Raw genomic sequence first — 21,703 nt, forward strand, 5'->3', positions numbered from 1 at the left:
CCCTCATGTGGAGGATAAAGCAGTAGAAGATGGAGGACAATACCATGTCAATACAATACCGATCGAGGACAATACCATGTCAGATCGGAAGGTCAAAGAAGGCAACAGACAGATTAAATAATATATAGTAAGTATAACTCTATCAGAGTGCAACAATATTTACCAATATTATTTAGTCTGAAATCATTGTAAATCTATGACCTAGGGTTGGATACCTTGTTTATTTTAATGGAGGCTACAGTCATTAGTTGGAGGTGCACAGTGAAAGTCTTTAGTCAAGAGAGTAATTTTTGGATAAAGTCTTGACAAACTCATTTTCCATGGAAACCCATTTTCCAAAGTGCCTTCCATTCATTATGTTCAAAACTTTTATTCCATCATGCATCGCACTGACACTCTCTGCTCTACAGTCCTCTGCACAAGAAAAACACTCGGGGGGGTTGGTTGGGGGAAAAACAACAACAACATTTGGATGCACATGAGTTATGGAAACCACATGGCACCCCGGAATGAGGCAGAAAGCTATCTTTGAAAAGCTGCCTCTAATTTATGTACATTAAGGGAGTTCCATGTCTCCAAAATCGCTGCCTGGCAGCCTCCCAGTGTCCTGGTTTAAACTCAGCCACCATGTGGAACTGAGAGGGCGTGAAACTCTGCTGTGGCTGTGTGCGAGAGGAAAATTTTCTACAGGATCTAGTTAGGACTGACTCAACACTTGGCCAGTTGTGGAGTGTTCCACCACATCTGGTAGACCTTAATCTGAGGATGTTTGGAGAACGGGCCTCATAGTAGCACTGAGTTTAAGGTGGTCCTCACAAGGGATTAGGTGTCGTAACCAAACAGACGCATGACAGTTCATCACAGTTATCTAACTACAGCTTAAAATAGTACAGACAGTCAAAAAAGTTAAAATAAGCAGAGACTTACTACACACACGAAAAATAACATATTTTCCGCTATGAAAAGTCCACCGTATAGTTCCCTGGCGTGCTCGAGTAAAGGGAAACGTGAGCATAGAAGTCCTCTGTTTGTTATAATCTGCACTCTCACCATTAGATGTCACTAAATCTGACACACCGGATCTTTACCGCAAGAGTGTAGGATGGGATTATCTGTGATTTCTCACAGAAGCTGACCACAGAGGTGGTCAGGTAGTTTGAGAAGGCTGCTGGAAAAAACAGCTCCAGGGGTGAATAAAAAATAATGAAAAAAAATATGAATGTTGGCCAAATAAAGGGTAATTAATGTACAATGTAGAAAGTGTGGTTAGAAAATGCTCATGCAACTAAGTTGAACAATGGGCTTTTGAGTTGCCGGTGGTCTCCACACTCACCTTGAGTTCAAAACTGAGACTCACCCACTCGTCCTCAGAAAGTGTAAACAGTGAACTCAGGAGGCCTGTGTCAGTGAAAAAGAGTGAATGACATCGTGAAAAAAGAACAGCTACAGGCATGAAACTGAAAAGAGGACAGCACATCTATTATACAGTATGTTCACCAAGAGAGATCATGTTATGTTTGTGACACAACCTACATTTAATCTACTACACAGAAGTGCCTTTGTATAATGGGAGAATAACTTTTAACTTAAAAAACATATGTGGTTGTAGCCTTAGATTAAGACTTCTATAAATACTTAAGGCATGTGCACAGACTGCATTCATTTCACATTTTAAAGCAGAATTTTATGATACAACCAAAATAGAAACAACGTCCATTCTTTCCCTGACATGCAGATTCTCACACACTGGACCTAAAAATATGATTTTAATTGTGAAGCTTTCATTAGTCCCATTAACAATTGTGTTGTAAATAAAACTAAAACTCTAATTTTGCACTTATTGTGCCAAATAATACAGGTTTATGACAACAAATGTCTGACTGTGTGTTTTTACGATACATACATATAGATATATATCTATATGTATCTATATGTATATAGATACATATAGATATTTATGTACATTACCTGGTAATGACGTTGGTGTGAAGTTCCACTTCATGACGGCTCTTAATCTTTTAAATCCTGAATCAATGAGGTAAAGTTAACAGACGTTACAACACTTATCCGGTTAAGATTTTCAAAGTAAAACAATGACAACATTTTCAGTACAACTTTGTGCAATGGGGAAAAAATACTTTTGGGCTATTAATAATATTGTAAATTTAAAATGTATTAGAATAAATGTGGCTGTCGGAGTCAAGCTACATAAGGACAAGACGTCCGTTAAGTAAATACACTAGACTTTTATTTTGAAATAACGTCCTACTCTTTATGGCTGTGTCTAACTTGACGCATCGTTCTGGATCACAGCATCCACCGTCATCTAAGGGTTAGAGCGGCGAGAGGAGGCTGAGGTGAGTAAATTCCTGTTTTTATTTTAAAATAATAATGTTATGTTATAAACGTATGGCAGAAACACGTGCGTGTGCGGAATTTATGAACCAGTATATAGACATCATGTTTTGGCGTGTGGGATGCGAGGAAGATGATGATGAGGAGGAGGATTGGGAGGATAATTTGACATTTCTCCTTATTAGAGGATTATAATAATGTGTATTTTGGTCACATGAACCGTGTCGTTGTCGTATTGTAACATATTTCTACGGTCAGAAGCTGTTTTTTATGATCGTGAGAGACGCCGGAGCCTTATTTTCATGTTGCGCTTGACCTGCGCGCGCAGTGTTCGTGTTTGACGAGGCCAAACATTAAAACACCGCTAATATCCGGTTTCATATGATTCTTTAGTGGTTAGTGGCTTCATGTCACTCTGCACTGGGTGATGTAGAGGAGGTGACAGCTGATCACAGTGAGCTGCAGGCCGGAATCAGCAGCAGCATCATGGCGTCCTTGAGCAATGAAGGACACTGATGCAGTACCAGCAGTGGAGGGAAGAGGAGGGAGGAGGAGGGAGGAGGAGGAAGGATGCTGCGACATCAGTGATGCTCAGCTCTGATTGGGGCTCTGAACACGCTTTATTCAATGCTGGCCACTGTATTAGGTACACAGCTGGGATGAGCTGAAGTACAAGGGATGGCTCAAAATCACTTTTTTTTATTTTGATTGTGATATATCACAACTTTGTACTCCTACCAGTCCAAAACAGCGTTTTACCTGTTCTTCCCTGACACCCCTCGGGAATGTGGCAACAAACACGTCATAAAGCCACGTCTAACTTTTATAAACACAGACGTGAATGAACAGCTCATGTATCTTCCTGTCCTGCAGCATCTGTTCGTTCTAGTTGAGGCGGAGTGTGGTCGTCATCATGGGGGAACTGTTCAGAAGTGAGGAGATGACGCTGGCGCAGCTCTTTCTCCAATCTGAGGCAGCGTACTGCTGCGTCAGCGAGCTGGGAGAACTGGGCATGGTCCAGTTCAGAGACGTAAGTGGACATCTTCTCAAGCTGTAGAGGGTTTTTTTGTAAATGTAGCACCAGACACTATATTATTAATTACAACATTTTTTTTACCTTCTGGCAGCTGAATCCAGATGTAAATGTGTTCCAACGCAAGTTTGTGAATGAAGTGAGGAGGTGTGAGGAGATGGACAGAAAACTGAGTATGTCATGAGACAGAGTGGGGATGCACAGTGCATAAAGACAACAATTTATTTAAAAAGATCACAATGTATAATAATTAAAATGAGGATTTCCTTTGCTGAACAGGGTTTGTGGAGAAGGAGATCAAAAAGGCCACCATCCCTACTGTGGACACAGGTGAAAATCCAGAGGTGCCTTTTCCCAGAGACATGATCGATCTAGAGGTAAACAATCATTAGTCACTTCAATTACACATTTTTTTTAATGCCCATCGCAATTTTATATCCTCACGATCAAAGTGAATCCTCCTTAGTGTGTGGTGTTTTCTGTGATTGCAGGCCACCTTTGAGAAGCTGGAGAACGAACTGAAGGAGATCAACACCAACCAGGAAGCCCTGAAGAAGAACTTCCTGGAGCTGACGGAGCTTAAACACATCCTCCGCCGAACGCAGCAGTTCTTTGACGAGGTTTGCTCAGACACACACACACACACACACACACACCACAGAGCAGAATCATGTGGAGCATATGGAGTAAACAAGGGTTTTCTAATTCTCTCTTGGACAGATGGAGGATCCAAACCTGCTAGAGGAGTCATCGGCACTGATGGAGGGAAATGAGGGAGGCCGCGGCGCCCCGCTCAGACTGGGGTAAAGCCTGAGGGCTTGATTGCACTGTAGTCTTTAATAAACACAAAGAAACAACAAAGGCAAACTGACTTTTGGAAGTGCAGATGTTCATGTCAACATGTTCTTGACTATAGAAAAAATCACCTAATCACCTGACTTGCTCTGTGTTCCTCAGTAAAGCAGAGTTTAGTTTACGTTTACGTGGTGACACAGCTTCAAACTGTAGGTAGTGAGATTCTGAAAACACTGTAACTTTAAAACAACTAAATTCATAATTGTTGTGAACAAAACTCTGTCCCAAAGACTCAGTGAAACATTTAATCCACAAGATGTTGACGTTTAGGACACATTTTGTCCTGTAGTGTGTTTTGTTGTGAACAAAGTGTCTGTTTCGTCTGTGCAGGTTTGTCGCCGGCGTGATCGGCAGGGAGAGGATTCCCACCTTTGAGAGGATGCTGTGGAGGGTGTGTCGTGGTAACGTTTTCCTAAGGAAGGCGGAGATTGAGGACCCTCTGGAGGATCCCGCCACGGTCAGCGCACAAATAAATAAAACACGATAACCCTGATATAAAATATGCAAAGCAGCAGCAGACATAAACAGAGGACATTGGTTTATTTGGACATTCTCTTTGATTAAACAGGGAGACCAGGTCCACAAGTCAGTTTTCATCATCTTCTTCCAAGGTGACCAGCTGAAGAACAGGGTGAAGAAGATCTGTGAGGGGTGAGTGTCTCATACAGTGTGGAGCGATTTCTTATCCTTCCCTTTAAAAACATTTAAAAGCCCCTGGTTTGAATGAAGACTTCACGTTATCCGGTTTTTCTCATGTGATATTTTTGATCCATGGTTTGTTTTATATTGGATATTATAGTTTTTTTATTGGTGTGAGTATAATTCGGGTCACACTCTCGTATTTGCTACACTAATGTACTTGATTATGTTATAAGTCAAAGAAATAAATGTGAATTATGCTTGGAGACATGTTTAATAAGAGTGAATTCAATGTGCTATGCCTTTTCTCTTACAAAACTACAGGTAATGGCACTGATTCCTGATGCTTGACTTTGTATGTCAGTGCAGGATTAGTCAGGATCATGACTGTGGTTGCATTTGTCCAGGTTCCGTGCCTCTCTGTACCCGTGTCCAGAGACCCCACAGGAGAGAAAGGAGATGCTGGCCGGAGTCAACAGTCGTATCGATGACCTCCAGATGGTACGCTTACACCTCGATCACCTCTATCAACATCAATAATAAGCATGTGTGACGTAAGCTGAAATAACAACTTGGATTAAAGCCTGCTTATTGTTTAAGTCACATTGACTGCCGGTTATTTATTTTTTTAATTAATTTAATAATTCTCTCGAGCCGTCTTTGTAGCCTTTGTTACGCTGCTGCCTATGAAACAACAAGAAATTAATTTAACTCTGCTCAACAGGATGTTTGTGTCCAGGCGCCTGCTCAGTTTTCTTTGATAAAATTATTTATTTCCAATCCGATTACAAAAGCCTTCGCAGGGTAGGTGGGGCGGGTTTTTTTTGTGTGTGTGGGCATTGCCTCTTATCTGTGAAAGACCTTTGTCCTGTCCTCATAATGTTTGGGTTCTCCATGTTTTGCCCTTTTTAAGCCTGGAAAAATCCTTGGCTCTCCCTGCTTGAGAAGTCTCACACTGCCAACCTCATACAATGTCTTCGACGCTGTTAGACACAATAGAGCATTTTACTCAGGTTTACAGAGAAAATAGAAGCATGTGCGTAAACAAGGACCGAGTCTTGGAGCCACTGCAGTGAGATCATTGAAATGACGTAGAAATAATGCGCAAACAAAGAAAGTAAACAACTGCAGCTTTCAACTAGAGGTGAGTTCAGAAAAGTGCAGTCATATACAGTAAAGAAGTTAATCTACCAGCTCCAAATGACTCTCTCTGTGTTTCTCAGTATAGAATAGGTTCCAAACGTTCAAATCTGATTCATCACAGACCAGATTTGATGATTGATTCACGTTCTCAAACAAACCTGCCTGTGTAGGTGCTGAACCAAACAGAAGACCACCGCCAGCGAGTGCTGCAGGCCGCCTCCAAGACCATGCGTGTTTGGTTCATCAAGGTGAGAAAGATGAAGGCCATTTACCACACGCTCAACCTCTGCAACATCGACGTCACTCAGAAGTGTCTGATCGCTGAGGTGTGGTGTCCCGTCTCGGACCTGGACTCCATCCAGTTTGCCCTGCGCAGAGGGACGGTGAGTTATCCTTTGTTTGTTTGTTTACATCTGTTTCTCTCTCTTATTTTGGCAGGGCTTTATTCCAGCTGCTCTTTCCTGGCGCTGCTTCCTGTTATTGTGACATGTCATTTCGCACTCATAAGTTGTGACACATTTCATGCTGTACAAAGTGTGCCGCTGATAAAACAGGAGACATCTGATGATACACAGTACACTGCACTTCACTGAAAGGATTCACATTTATATAGAAACAGCATCTTTATATACTGAGTGGCCATTGTTTTCTACTCAGATAGGGAAAGCTGGTTAACATAGCTAAATGACCTTTGCCCTCTGTGGTCCTTTTTCAACACTTGGCTCACGGACAGCATTGTTCCTGTAGTTTCAAAAAGAATAATGCAAGTCAACATTATCTTTGTGTCACAAACGCGGTGACAGCAACTGACAAGTCAGGAAGTGACCTCAGTGGCTCATGCAAATTTATTGTTTGACAGGAGAGGAGTGGCTCGACGGTGCCATCTATCCTCAACAGGATGCAGACCAAGCAGACTCCGCCCACCTTCAACAAGACCAACAAGTTCACGTCTGGCTTCCAGAACATCGTTGATGCCTATGGCATCGGGAACTACCGGGAGATCAATCCAGGTCGTACAGGAGTTTCATTGTCATCATCAGTCACACACAACCTCTGTGTGTAATTAAATCACAATCATTATGACACGTCGTGTCGTCGGCTCCAATTTCCTCTACACGTTTGACTTCTAGACATTTCTTCCTTTGAAGCAACAATAACTAAATCTTTAATGTATTGTTTTGAGGTTTTATTGTCGGGACAATATTGAACCTAAAATTGTAATTTGACACACATTATGGCTAAATTGTTCAGCCGTACTTGTGATTGGTGTAAAAACCTCTTCGCACAAAGATTCAATTGCAGTCTGTACATTTAAAAAAGCCACTGCTCGTCCTTCAATGTTTAAGCCTTGTTGTGTAACAGCTGCGTCTTGTTGTGTTGGCTGTTGCAGCTCCCTACACCATCATTACTTTCCCGTTCCTGTTTGCCGTCATGTTTGGTGACATGGGTCACGGTGCGCTGATGACCTGTGCTGCCCTCTACCTGGTCATCAGAGAGAGTCGCCTCCTTGCCCAGAAGAGTGACAATGAGGTACAGTTAGACCTACACAGGTAAATATTATGATGAAATAATGTTCAATTCTATTCCACATTAAACGTTGTGCGTCTCTGCAGATGTTTAACATGGTTTTCGCTGGCCGCTACATCATCCTTCTGATGGGGATCTTCTCCATCTACACTGGCATCATTTACAACGACTGCTTCTCCAAGTCTCTGAATATGTTTGGCTCAGGATGGAGTGTCAGACCCATGTTTGGACCCAAAGGAGCTAACTGGACGTAAGCCAGACCACTCTTGAGCTTGAACTGACACTGTCTGACACGAGTCGACCACATCCTAAGTTTTAACGATGAATGATTTAATGAATGAATTGGAACACGTTGTCGTCTATGACATGCTGGATCTTGAGCGCGGTAATTGATGTCTCCAGGCGAGTGGTGCATTCATTTCGATGCAGCAATTGACGCAGATTTATAAACAAAGAAACGAGTCGAGATGTCAATGCTGAAAAAGAGTAGCAGCCCATTTATTTAAAAAAGAGGATACATTTGTTTGAAATGTTTCACTCTTTAATCTGTGAACTTAATTTTAAAAGAAAAATGACTGTGAAGGTGATCTAGTTTCAGAGCTCTGACTGTTGTTATGAACATCCTCTAGAATCTATGTCCAGACTTCACTTTACAGGGTTTTAGTATAAAAACAGCTTTGAAAGCATTTAACCTTCTCATCTTCAGTTCTGACTGACTGGTGGGAAGTTCCATGCATTTAACCTCTGAGGGTCATTGCCTATATTTAGAGTTGTGTTACACATGCAGGTCATTGACACACATCAACAGCCATTCACACCTCGACTCAGGGAATCCCAGTGACCTGAAAGAATGCAGAGGCATGCGATGGGCATGTTTAAACAACTCTATCACGACTCTCAAGATGGGTAATAAGAAGAACTGTGTGGATGGTTTAACTGTCGTTGGAGCAGAAATGATTCACTGAGTCTGAATCATTTCAGTGACATTCATTCTTTTCCCCCCTTCCTTATCTGTCCTAGAATGGAGACTCTTGATGGAAATGCAGTTCTTCAGTTGGACCCAGCTGTCCCTGGAGTCTTCAACGGGCCTTATCCACTCGGAATTGACCCGGTATACCTTGCCATTCACTCACTAAAACAGCAAAAATGATTAGCTGGCAGTCACAACCAAAGTGCAAACTTCACAACTTCAACACTGGCATGTAAACTCAACAGACAAGGCTGGAACAGATCCTAACATCAGTGAATGTGTCCTTGTAAAGTTGTTGAATGGGTTAGACTTGGGCAGCAGATGTTGAAGGGCAAATAATCCACGTGTGGTTTGACTCTGATGTTTGGTCCCTGCAGATCTGGAACGTCGCTTCCAACAAGCTGACGTTCCTCAACTCCTTCAAGATGAAGATGTCTGTGATCCTGGGCGTCATCCACATGCTGTTTGGAGTGTCTCTCAGTCTCTTCAACCACCTGTGAGTCGCTGTTGTTTCGTTAGGAGGTATTTCTGAGTGAGTCTAGTGTTCAAAATGTGCCTTGGTTTTGTTGTTTAACGTTCCTCTCTGCACTGCAGGTACTTCAAGAAGCCGCTAAACATCTTCCTGGGCTTCATCCCAGAGATCGTCTTCATGTTCACCCTCTTCGGCTACCTTGTCCTGCTGGTCTTCTACAAGTGGACAGCTTATGATGCCACCACCTCTAAAGATGCTCCAAGCCTGCTCATCCACTTCATCAACATGTGTCTCTTCAACTATAATGACCCCAGCAGCAAGCCCCTGTACAGGGGACAGGTGCTCCCTTACCCATCCACCCCTCTGCTTCTCCCAGCTTCCTGTGCCTCCTTCTCTGACACTAACATGGTTGAACACTAGTAGAGTTGTCATCGCTAATAAGTCTGTGTGATAGTACAAACTTTATTTTCTTACAAAACTCAAATATCAAGGGAATGTTTTCCAGTTTTTATTGTTTCTATCAAGATTTCTTTTTCCCACGTGTGACGCAATAACAACAATCAGAGAAGAGTGAAGAGGGAAAGTCAGCCAAAGGGTGGCTTATCCCACATCAGCTCAGTCCTAATAACAATAGATCAACATTTGCTGTAGTTAGTGGTAATGACCTGCTACTTTTGCCAGATCGACTCAAAGGTTGAAATGGAAACATTCTCATTAATGAGTCGGCCTTCAATCTTTATTTATGCTGTTATTTCATTAAATGAGCAAATAACAAGTACTTTCTGAAATCTTAGCTTAGCTATTTTTGTAGATCAGTTCCAAAACAAAAAAAAATCCCCTTTGTGGTTTCTCTGTAGGGAGAGGAAGGACTGATCCAGGCCTGCTGATTTCTTCTTATCACTGCCTCACATCGTCAAAACACTTTGTTAACCTCTCTCTGTTTGCATCTTTAGATGGGGATCCAGGTTTTGTTGGTGCTGATTGCCCTTGCATGTGTACCCTGTATGCTGGTTGTGAAAACTCTGGTGCTTCGGCGTCAGCACTTGTGGAAGAAGCACCTGGTATGTGGATCTGACCCCACCCATGACCTTAATGCCACCTGTTTTTTTTTGATGTGCAACATTTATAACCTTTGATATAATCTTTCCCCCCCCCACAATCTTATTCTGCCATTCATTTCAATGCACATTGTACTGTGTAATGTGGTTGGTTGTGTGGTCATGAATAATGCTTAAAGCCTGCCTTGGAAACGCTGATATTTTGGTGGGAAATTGGCAAAAAAAATACATATTGAGGACACCCAACAGTGTGTGAAGTGGCATTTCAGTTGTTATGTATCCAACATTTACTTGAATTTAACCAGGGAATATAACAGCCTGTTGCTCTTTGTTATTTAAAACCTCAAAGAAGTGCAGTCTCATCAGCATGGAGACCAGTTTAGCTAATTAATGGTCATGTGAATAAGAATTGTTTACTGATTATTGGCATTTATAACTTATAACTTGCCCTACATTAGTCAATATTATTTACAAAGTATATCAGATACTATCTACATCTGAGGATTGAGTTTAATTGTCTTTCACATTATCGTAACTGTTGGATATGTAACATTACGGGAAGAAAGCCATCATTTACTGCACTGGGTGTTCCATTTTATGAGAAGAAATGGAAGCAAATTAAAAAGAAAGCGTTGAACCAAAGGCTTGCTTTAAGCTAGACACAGCTCTTGTGGCTTTTGTATCTAGTCCCAGAAGAGGGAAGAAACCCCTGCAGAGAATCTAGAGCAGTCTTTAGAGCAAACAGGCGTGTCCTCATCATGCACCGGACTCACCCAACAGGGCACACAGAAGTTCGGAGGTGTCCGGGTGGGTAACGGGCCCACGGAGGACGAGGCTGGCATCATGGACCACGACCACCTCTCCCAGCACTCGGAGGAAGGAGAAGAGGTGAGACCATTTAACATCAACAGTTATGTTATCTTCTGGCCCCCACTTTTATTTGCTTTTTGAAGTTTTTTCGTAAAACCATCATAAAGTAAGAGACAAGAAAAGACACCATGCATTTTAAACATGGGTGTGGTTTGATGCGGGATTAGAGACAGAAACAATTGATGCAATGTCTAATTTGCACATTTTTCCTCACTTGTAGGTTAATAGGCACAGTAAAGGACCCTTAAATTATTGTTAAATAGTTCATTTTTTAAACACACACAAAGATACTGAAGATGGAACCAACATCAATAAGAGACGGATTATTTATGACTTGATTATTGATATTACATTGTAACAGCACTGCACTGTTTGCCTATTACTTTAAATATACTTTACCTTATACCTTAAAAATGCATTGTTTTGTTGTTTTAAAACAAAGACATGCAAGAAAATATTCACATTATTATCACATTTAATAAACTCCTTAAACCTTTAAAAAAAGATAAAATTAAATTTGCACTTTTTGCACCAATTAAAAAAGTTTCATTTGACTTTTTCCTCATTTTGTAGCATTGCAGTCACTTGTACTCGGGCTCACTGACACACATGTCGTCTCATTCAACAGCACTCACATTAGTTTAATTAGGGTCAAAAGTTTACCTCAGTTTACAGACTAAACCGAGGTTTAAAACAACAACAAAATAATCGTAATTTTAACTTGTCTGTCTTATCCTGTTCACCAGCTCACTGTTGTTTATTGAGTGCAGTGTTTCCTGAGTATTACGGAGAGATAGAGGCAGGGGTGATGTGGGCACAAGAGGGGAAAGAAGGGAGGTAGGGCTGGTGTGAACCGGAGCTGATAAGAGATGGATTTTCCATTTCAGAAACATAAACAGAGAAGTGGTTGTCATGAGAAGCAGCAAGTCGAATTTCTGAATTATGGAAAACACAATCTTTGCCTCGGAGGTTTGGCGTCTCACGGTTACGCTGAATAATAAATGTCTTGACTGTGTACGTTTGGGGGAACACATTGCATCACTGCGACTCCATTTAGTCGCCGTTAGTCAGTTCATTCAATGCGAGAGTGTCGTGTGATTTACTGAAAGGTGTGATTGACGCAAATCAGTCACTGTCCATTTCTCGTTTGCTGTCATATTGGATTACGTTTGAAAGTAAATGAATCCAGAGTCCAACCACCGGTTACAAATGCAAAATAATGAACCAAAAGTAGGATGGGACATCTGGGTCTAATGCAGTACTTGTAGAATTCTGTTACTAATCTTGGGACTTTGTTTACTTTCAAGCACGCAGAGGAAGAGCCGGTAAGAGTCTCAGTTTGGTGTCGCCTCGGCATGTCTGGATGCTGTCTGTCTGTCCCTGTAGACACCAAGAAAGTGGTCGTCTTTCTGTCTTTGAACTCTGATCCGTCCTTAATAGAATCATAGAGATGGCTACACCTCGCAGAACTTGTGAATGCAAGGTCACTTCAGTGTATGTTGATAAAAAGACGATCGACGACATCTGGTCCAGACAAGCTGATATATATATCTAAAGGGAGTATATCTATGTCCCTGCAGTGACTTTTCACATCTTACCTCTCTGACTTATCACCATCACCTTCAGATTTTGTCCATCTGAGCAAAGTATCCAACTTGTTTTGGCTGTCACCCTTATCTTTCTGATGTATACACTTAAGGAAACCCTCCCTCTTTGTACATGATACAGTACATGTATGTTTCTGGAATATTTGGTCACAACATTCCTCAGAGTCGTCGCTCTCGCCTCCGTCCCTTTTGCCATTACAGCATGTTAGCGAGTGTTGTTTTCATTAGCCTGAGTCAGAGACCGCTTTGAGTGGGAACAATGAGCGCCGCTTCCGTGAACTCTGTTTCACAAGTGCAAGGACAAAAGAGAAGCATGGAAAGAGGAAACCAGAGCAGCGCCAAGCCAAACCCAACAAGAGCGACGCAGAGCCAATGGAGTCCAATGTTCCAGCTCACCTCGTACAGGAAAGGCCGGTCTTGGTCTGGAGTGTGGAGAGAACGGAGAAACTCTGTTGGCTTTACAATACACAAACAAGTCCCTGTGCTGTGATCCTGCTGAGGGGGAAAAAAAGAAGAAGAAACAAACCCAAACAAGCCAGAAATCTTTGCTCTTTGTTTTCTGCCTGAGACTCAGCCCAGAATCCAGGGTCAAAGAAGACTTTATTTAAGACAATACCATGAGTTTCATTTCAAGTCATTTCCACCGTTCATCCCATATTTACAGTAGAGTTGTTATCATTGGCTGGGCGGAGCTTTTCTTGCGCAGTGCATTGTACTGAACAGATGGTACAAAGGGAAGGTCTGATGGATGGATGGATGGATGGATGTTCCCTTGAGCAAGTCACTTCCTCACCAGTATCTTGACTATGGGACTGTGAAGGGCATTAAACTGCCTGCTCTTGTAACAAGATGCCTGTTCAAGCGTACAAGGTCTTAGGATTATGTTTGAAAGCCATTTCCTGCAGGAAATTTAAGTTTGTAAACCACTTACACCCCACTACCAAAGTCCATAGAGAAAATCAGCAATTTCACATCAAGACACAGGAGTTGTTCATGCACTGCTGCCTCTTTTCACTAAATCCATCTGTTATCTTGACCTTAATTTACCTTAATGACACAAACCTGGTGCAAGAGTAGACCAACAGCTCCAGTACACCCGTGTGCTAAAAACCTTCTCTCTGGATTTTGGTGAGGGAGTAAGTGGCCATTCAGTATTTTATATATATATATATATATATACATATATATATATATGTATATATATATGTATGTATATATATATATATATATATATATATATATATATATATATATATATATATACATACATGTATATATATATGTATATTTTTTATATAATATAATATTGTGCTGTATACTGTTTATATGTCATATAGGATGACTTACACTAAAAGTGCTAGCCAAAAAAGACATGCACAAACATGTTAACTAGATTCACTGCGCTTGTTTTTCCCACCACAGTTTGATTTTGGTGATGTAGCTGTCCACCAGGCCATCCATACTATAGAATACTGCCTGGGTTGCATCTCCAACACGGCTTCCTATCTGCGCCTGTGGGCCCTCAGTCTGGCTCATGCACGTGAGTAAAATATTATTAAGATAGTTGAAGACAATATTTGTTTGCTGTACACTTTGGTACGTGGAAAACCTGTGTAAAGGCCTCATTTAAGATTTAAGTGCAGTCCATTCATGGCGTGTTATAATCTTGTGTAATTATTGTGTGTGTGCAGAGCTATCAGAGGTGCTTTGGTCCATGGTCATGCACCTGGGCCTGTCGACCCGGAGCGGTGGCGGCTTCTTTGGCTTGACCATCATCTTCTCTGCCTTTGCCACCCTCACTGTCGCCATCCTGCTCATCATGGAGGGGCTGTCGGCGTTCCTGCATGCCCTGCGTCTTCACTGGTTAGACACACACACACACATACACATAATATGACAGCACACGTAGCAGTACAGTACAGACAGTACAGTACAGTACAGTACCGAGCATAATAAATTCCACATTGATTGAAAACACGCTATGAGATTTTGCTCCTCACCTCTTGAACCAGGTTTCTCTGGCACGGTTTGCTGTTGCTCACTTTTTTTATCTTCACAACATAAAACATTCCTCAGCCAAAGTGGTTTACACACACACACACACATCACGGGCTAATCTCATCCTCACACCCAGGTCCGGCGCCTCCTAGCACCACCACCGGCGCAAAGTGCTCCAACACGCAGGGAAACCAAACACATGAAGTGTAGACAAGTCATGGATCCCTCAAAAAGAGCCATGCATTATTCAGATAAATCATACTGTATTTGTTAACAGGCAGTGGGCGCTTATAGGAGATAATAACCGTCATCATCTATCAATTTAAAATATACATTTCGGTACAGGTAATCTGAGATGTACACACAGATTAGGAGGTGTAGTGACGTGGATGGATGATAAATAAGGATCAAGTCAAATAAAAAGCATGTTTGGTTACTCGCTGTCAGAAATGAATGATGAACTAAAGGAATGACGTCGTTTTGGTCTCCTGTGTGTAATTTATGACGCATTCAGTGTCAGTAACCATCAATAATCTGAGGCAAATGAGATTACATGAAGTGCATTTTTGATTGACGGGCCATTTACTTTATGTGCTATATGAAGTGAAACCAAGAAGTTTATTTGATTTAATCCTTTTGGCCTGGTTCCTGCCAACGCAGAGCTTCAGGTGTTTTTGTTGGGCAGAGATTCAGATTATTGCTAATGTCTAATCACCGTTGTTCTTCACTGTATATAATCCTACGTGTCTCACACGTGCACCAGCTGTTGCACACGAGCAGGTCAAACAGTGCAAAGCTTTTTAAGCAGACCAGCCTGTTATTTGTGGAAGCAGGTGGAATCAGCTTCGCTCAACCTGACTTCATTAGCACATTCAATATAGACCGGGGTTTGTTTGACTTCAGCCCAAACAACACATTTTTGTTTAGATATCAGCAGCTGCAAGGTTTTTTGTTTTATTTTTTAAAGTTCAGCAGCAACGATAAGAGCTCTCTCTCTTAACACGATCCCGATAGCAAACATCTGTGAAGCTGTGCAAATATCTTTGAAATGTATTTGCTGGATAACCTGAAGAAAAGGTTACACATGGAGCACACATGCACATATTTTATTCAAGGAAAAGCCTGGTATGTACAAACAGGGCACAGGAAAGGCATGTGGGTACTCTTACACTTAAATGTATATACATGATGCAGTTTATTTTCATTTTAAGTCAGTGTTACCTCACAACCACAGCACTGATTTATATTTTTGCTAATAAGTAACAAAGTAAGTCTGGAATTAAAATGCCATAGAAGAATCACATCTAACATGGGGCTTAAATCCAAATGTCACATGGTTTTAGGAAGTGGTTTGGACAAAAATGGAAGCTGTGATTGTAATAAGTAATTTGTCCATTTACCTTTTGAATTTTGGAACATGTTCTTTCAACATGTTCTTACAGGATCATGGCCAAACTTCAAATAGTGTTGAATAGTGTTTTTTTTTAAATAAAAGACATCTTCTTTTTAATGGAATGTAGGTGTGGACCAAACCATTCTCACTTGGACATAATGTGGTGTATCTGTTTCCTCTGACACAAAGAGGCCCATTGTTTCCAAAAAACGATTTAAAACACCTCTGTGTGTGTGATGACTTCAGTGGACATTACATTGACTTATCTCCTGGAGACTTTAATCTGGACTTTACTGGACCTTAACCTAAACCGAATTCTAACCATGATACTAAAACCAGGTCTTAACCCACCAAAAAAACTCTTTAAAGATGTGAGGTCCAGCCAAAATGTCCTCACCCTAGGACCAGGATTGAGATTGAGAAGGAACCTTCATCAGGCTGAAAGCCACAGTGACTGTGAACGTGTCCACCTCAGCTGTGAAGACACCACCATGTGTCTCTACGCACTGTTGGTTTTGTTTTTTCACATAAATGTGATATAAATGTCAGCTTCAACACCTAGTAGCACAGAAATGTGTCCACATCAGGCGAAAAAGGAACTTAAATTTGAATAATGAAGATAAAATGACATTAATAGAGAGTGACAGAGGAGGCAGTACTAGAGGCGGGGCTGGGACGGGATAGAGCTAAACCACACAACACCATCAAAACAATGATAATTCTATATTATATTCCTAATTGCGTTATTTTAGATTCTGATTTCAATATGAAAACATGTGTGATTCTGTCAGAGGTTTGGGTTACACAGGCAGCTCTGTTACACTCCAGCGTGTGTCGCTGTGTGAATGTGAGGCACTTTATGACTAAAGCCGCTCTGCAGCACTGCGCCAAGGTTAAAAAAGAGTAGTGGGAGCATTTTTCACAGAGGTGAGTGAATGGAAATAGTCATGTTACAAGTAAACACAGTCCACAGTCCACTCTTCACACACACATGCCGATGAGTTATCTACACAAACACACACTCACACCACAGCAAGCCGAGCGTAGAGTGTGTTGGGAACACGCTCGCTATGAGGCAGATGAGAGGATCCCTCATTTCTCTCCTCTTTTAAGTGTCGTCCACTCGCACAGCTCCGGCAGGCCAAATATTTGCCACGGCCAGGAGACATTCCTGGGCACTCCCCTCTCTTCTGAGGCCAGGAACCAGCAGGAACTAAAAATCCTCCTAAATGAAGATGTCAGAGTGAGGAGGACTGTTGCAGAGAAGCCTCGGTGTTTGTCCTTCAGTCTGTTATCATAATTAGACCCACACATCATGTTGTTCAAACATCTCGTTTGAGAATTACTGTCAAAAAAACTAAACTTTATAGAATTTACATTCTCCCCCAGAGGCAATAGCTTATATCAGTGTTTTCCAATCATGGTCCTGCATGTTTTAGATCAGTGGTCAGCAATTGGTGGCCCACCAGCATCTTAAATTATTTGCTTGTCTTCACAAAAAAAATTACTTTGGAGAGTAAATTACTTTGGAGAGTAAATGTCAAGCGTTAATTCTTAAAATTGAAATGATGCACAATAAAAACTACCAGTACGAGTAAGCTGGTGATTAAAGTCCTCATTATTGTTGGTTTAAGACAGAAAACGTGGGTTTTTGTGTCCGACTGGAGACGTTTTAAGACACTTTGCCTGACGAAAAGACAACATTTTGGCCCAAATATTGAATTGCTTACAAAAACAAATTGGCCCTCGACCACATTTACTTGCTGATCCCTGTTTTAGATGAGTCCCTGCTCCAACACACCCGATTCAAACGAGTGGGTTGTTGATGTCAGGATGACATCAGCCCAAGTGAGTCAAAAAACCAGGCTGGAGGCTTCAGAGAATTATGAGGAGAAATTAATGAGATTAATGGTGATTAAGAGATTAACGTTGATTAAGAGAGAGAGAGCCAGAGATTTAATACGCCATGATGGAACGAATAGGAACGATGCTGAGACTTGATGAGCTGATTGAAGTCAGGTGTGCAGATGAATGAGCAGGGAAGCCACGCCCAGACACACACACACACACACACACACACACACAGACAGAGGCAGGGAAAGAGGGAGAGAAGCTGCCAGGACTGTGACATTTCTTTACTCTTCCGTTTCTCAATTATTTAACCAAATGCCTGTAGGGGGTGGCTTTGTAAACTCTTCCAATGCAGGAAAACATAGCGTTTGCACACAATGCACAATTTTCTTTACTTATGTGGTGCGCAATTCTCCTCCTGGATGACGTTTACACAGAGAATGTGGTCTTGTAAAAAAAAAAAAGCTGCTTGTCGGGCACCCAAACACCACTGGAGAGGGTTTACTCCATCCAAGCAGGCGTTCTTGCAACTCGTCCAGTTCAGCTGCAAGTTTCCACTTTCCAGCTGTAAACATATCCTCGCACACTCTTGAACCAGGTTTCTCTGGCACGGTTTGCTGTTGCTCACTTTTTTTATCTTCACAACATAAAACATTCCTCAGCCAAAGTGGTTTACACACACACACACACATCACGGGCTAATCTCATCCTCACACCCAGGTCCGGCGCCTCCTAGCACCACCACCGGCGCAAAGTGTTCCAAAACGCAGGGAAACCAAACACATGAAGTGTAGACAAGTCATGGATCCCTCAAAAAGAGCCATGCATTATTCAGATAAATCATACTGTATTTGTTAACAGGCAGTGGGCGCTTATAGGAGATAATAACCGTCATCATCTATCAATTTAAAATATACATTTCGGTACAGGTAATCTGAGATGTACACACAGATTAGGAGGTGTAGTGACGTGGATGGATGATAAATAAGGATCAAGTCAAATAAAAAGCATGTTTGGTTACTCGCTGTATGAAATTTATATTCAGAAATGAATGTTGAACTAAAGGAATGACGTCGTTTTGGTCTCCTGTGTGTAATTTATGACGCATTCAGTGTCAGTAACCATCAATAATCTGAGGCAAATGAGATTACATGAAGTGCTGCAACACTGCTTTCTCAAATGATGGCTATGATAGGGACGACCTTGAATTATTGCATTGTTATGTAATATCATTATATCATGGAGGAAAATTTGAGATTATTTCCCTACAGGGCACAGTACAGTGCTACAGTAGTAGTAGCATGGTAGGAAAAGTCTCACCAAACCGAAAAAAACAAATGATACGTCTGTTGATTTCTTCAGTTTTCTCATTCATATCACATAACTATTGTGCTTTTCGCCACAAACCGCTCCAAACAATGACCACTCCGGTCACGTAAGGCCATCTAAAATTGCAGATTTCCACCGCTAGTTGTAGAAATATGTAAAATATTACACAGGTATGAAGAAGCTACCTCAGTAACAAGCAGGCTCAGAGTCTCATCTCCCAGGCAACACATGGAAACAACACTCATGTGTTTGCTGTGGTGAACCCGGGCCTCTGCGGTACATCCTGTACCAGTGTGAACCAGACAGATATGTTTCATTAAACTCTTTGTTATGCACTTCCAGGGTGTTCTTATCATCTTTATTTTTCATACACACTGGAGGAGAATCATTCCACTGTTGTGTGGGAGGATTTCACTTTGACTTACTTTAATGGAATGTGCCCTGCCTTCAGGTCATGATTACAGCTCCATGATTTTTTTTTTATCATCCTTCCATGGCATGTTCACCTTTCACCTGATAGCGCGTGAAATAGACACGTATTCGTTCAAAACGGTGAAAACATACATCCATTTTAAGCTGGCGTTCGCATGATCATTCATATTATCTGACAGGCACCAGGGAGCTTATCCAGGCTTCTGTCGACCAAGCTTTTTAGTTTGCGGACATGCTGTACTTTAGTAATAGAGTAATATTCTTCAATTTACTGTGGGAAAATGTCATATTTAACGATGGATATTGAAGAATTTGATTGTTTTTGTAGCTGCTAATAAAAAAAATGTGTTCCTTTTTGTCTTTGTTTCTCACAGGGTGGAGTTTCAGAACAAGTTCTACACAGGTCAGGGCTTCAAGTTTGTTCCCTTCTCCTTCGAGAGCATCCTGGAAGGACGATTCGACGAGTGAGATCTCAGACCACGACACTTCCTTCTCCCAGCATGAAGCTGCAGAGTCTCCAACTGGGCCCTTTGTTTTGCGTGTGACTGTGTGTGTGTATGAACCCATTTGTAGCCCTTTGACACCCTCTAGTGGTCATTTGTGAAACCTGTGTAAATTGCTGTGACGTCATTGTAATCCTCAAAAAGAGGCTTTTCCCCCAAACAAAAAGAGTTATTATTCAGAAGATGCTATATCACGTATCCTATTTTTTAAATTACCAGGCATTTAAAACTATTAAAATAAAGATGAATTATCTATTTATTTATTTATGTACAACTCTTCATGTTTTTGGTCACAAATGTTGACAATTGTCAAAAAGTCACAGCTAAAGATCTCAGAATTGACCAAATATAATGTCCTCAAAATCTCAGTTCTTCATTTATCTACCATACAGTGGCTACAATGGCATGAAATGACATAAAAGCAGAGATGTAAAGACCAAAATGTGTTAACAAGGAATGTGATTCTCCTAAAGTTTGATGTGCATATCCAGAAAAAAGAAATCAACTCGTTTAACTGGATGTATTACACTCTGACCATGACGTAGTGTTGTGCTGTGACCTGTGGCCTCTCTCTGTGCACATTCAATATTGTGAAACACTTAAAGAACTGAATTGATGCATATAATGTCTGAAGGTTTAAAGTAAGTGTGATCAAAGTTGTCTCTCAAATAACTTAACATGGGCTGCCAAAATAAATAATGCAACTGATGTTGATTGGTGACATGGGTGGTAATGTGTTTGTCGTCTAAAATAAATGGATACTTGGGAGTAATTGTGTGTTCTACTATTTCTTACTTTCATTTTGGATTTTATGTAGTTTCAAAGTGCTACTTTTTATTTTATTAATTTTCCACAAGCAATGGGGGAGCTCAAATGGCCAACTGTGCCAGTGTTTTTTCAAAACAAAGCAGTAATGAAATGTCAACAGTTTTCATACTGTACTTTTTAAATTTCATAAATCTAAATCTTAGTACTTTTATACTTTTTTTCTGCATTTGACCCATCCCAGAATTAGGAAAATTCCCTTTCCACTTGGCCACGGGTTGCCAAATATATGTTTCCGCCCGGTTTCGAACCGGGGACCTTTCGCGTGTGAGGCGAACGTGATAACCACTACACTACGGAAACTGATGGTATAACATAATATATTTGTTTATATATATAAACTATATATATACAATTTATATTCAATTTAGGTTTAAAAGGTTTTGTACTTCCAGATTAAATTTATTTCGGTGGAGGGGGGGGACAAACACTCTTTAAACACTGCTGGCGAGACGTCATGGCCGACAGAGGGCGCTGAGCTGCAGCTGAAACAAACCAACACAGCACGTACCAGAGACTGAGAGCTGCGTCAAGTTCACGAGAGTGTATGCACTAACAATGCAGTGCATATTTCACAACATTTTCAAAACAAACGTGCTTCACGTAAAACACGTTCAAAAAACACATATAACAAACACATTCGATGGGATGTATTCACGGCAGCCATTTTGACAGGCCACAATATGAAAAACACAATGTTGTAAAAATGGCAGTTTCAGCTTTGATTCACTGTTCCACTCTTCTGAACTACATGAACTAAACATAGCCAATGTTCATTGTGTGGCCTTGGAACACCTGCACTGCACGGAACACTTTATGTCTGTCTGAGTAGAAAACACTCAC

General features: G+C 41.2%; 1 protein-coding gene and 1 non-coding gene across 4 annotated transcripts; one reads left to right on the forward strand and one right to left on the reverse strand.

Annotated features, from left to right (window-relative positions):
- The first annotated feature begins 2,276 nt into the window (after positions 1–2,276).
- atp6v0a1b (ATPase H+ transporting V0 subunit a1b) lies at positions 2,277–20,807 on the forward strand. 3 transcript variants are annotated; one of them, XM_044013910.1, is made up of 22 exons: positions 2,277–2,357; positions 3,229–3,385; positions 3,483–3,561; positions 3,668–3,765; positions 3,880–4,008; positions 4,109–4,191; positions 4,574–4,700; positions 4,812–4,894; positions 5,290–5,383; positions 6,196–6,408; positions 6,885–7,035; positions 7,416–7,555; positions 7,639–7,802; positions 8,573–8,663; positions 8,900–9,018; positions 9,117–9,333; positions 9,948–10,055; positions 10,740–10,940; positions 12,230–12,247; positions 13,952–14,069; positions 14,221–14,392; positions 19,907–20,807. In XM_044013910.1, exons 2-22 carry the CDS (start codon positions 3,269–3,271, stop codon positions 19,998–20,000), a joined length of 2,616 nt encoding a protein of 871 aa, XP_043869845.1. In that variant the 5' UTR covers positions 2,277–2,357; positions 3,229–3,268; the 3' UTR covers positions 20,001–20,807. The 3 variants fall into 3 exon arrangements, with proteins under 3 accessions (XP_043869845.1, XP_043869846.1, XP_043869847.1); XM_044013911.1 differs by having other exon boundaries at positions 10,833–10,940; XM_044013912.1 differs by lacking the exon at positions 12,230–12,247 and having other exon boundaries at positions 10,833–10,940.
- Positions 20,808–21,090: 283 nt separating this feature from the next.
- Positions 21,091–21,163, reverse strand: trnav-cac. Its single transcript has one exon. It is a non-coding gene; the product is annotated as a tRNA-Val (tRNA).
- Positions 21,164–21,703: the final 540 nt, after the last annotated feature.

The sequence above is a fragment of the Solea senegalensis genome, linkage group LG18 (genome assembly GCF_019176455.1).
Source record: "Solea senegalensis isolate Sse05_10M linkage group LG18, IFAPA_SoseM_1, whole genome shotgun sequence".
Taxonomy (NCBI): Eukaryota; Metazoa; Chordata; class Actinopteri; order Pleuronectiformes; family Soleidae; genus Solea; species Solea senegalensis.

What these genes read in the sequence shown, in the direction of transcription:
- atp6v0a1b (XM_044013910.1), top strand. Translation starts at nt 3,269, where the DNA reads ATGGGGGAACTGTTCAGAAGTGAGGAGATGACGCTGGCGCAGCTCTTT. An exon ending in GCATGGTCCAGTTCAGAGAC is followed by an intron (nt 3,386 to 3,482) that starts GTAAGTGGACAT and finishes ACCTTCTGGCAG; the next exon opens with CTGAATCCAGATGTAAATGT. An exon ending in CTACCGGGAGATCAATCCAG is followed by an intron (nt 7,036 to 7,415) that starts GTCGTACAGGAG and finishes TGGCTGTTGCAG; the next exon opens with CTCCCTACACCATCATTACT.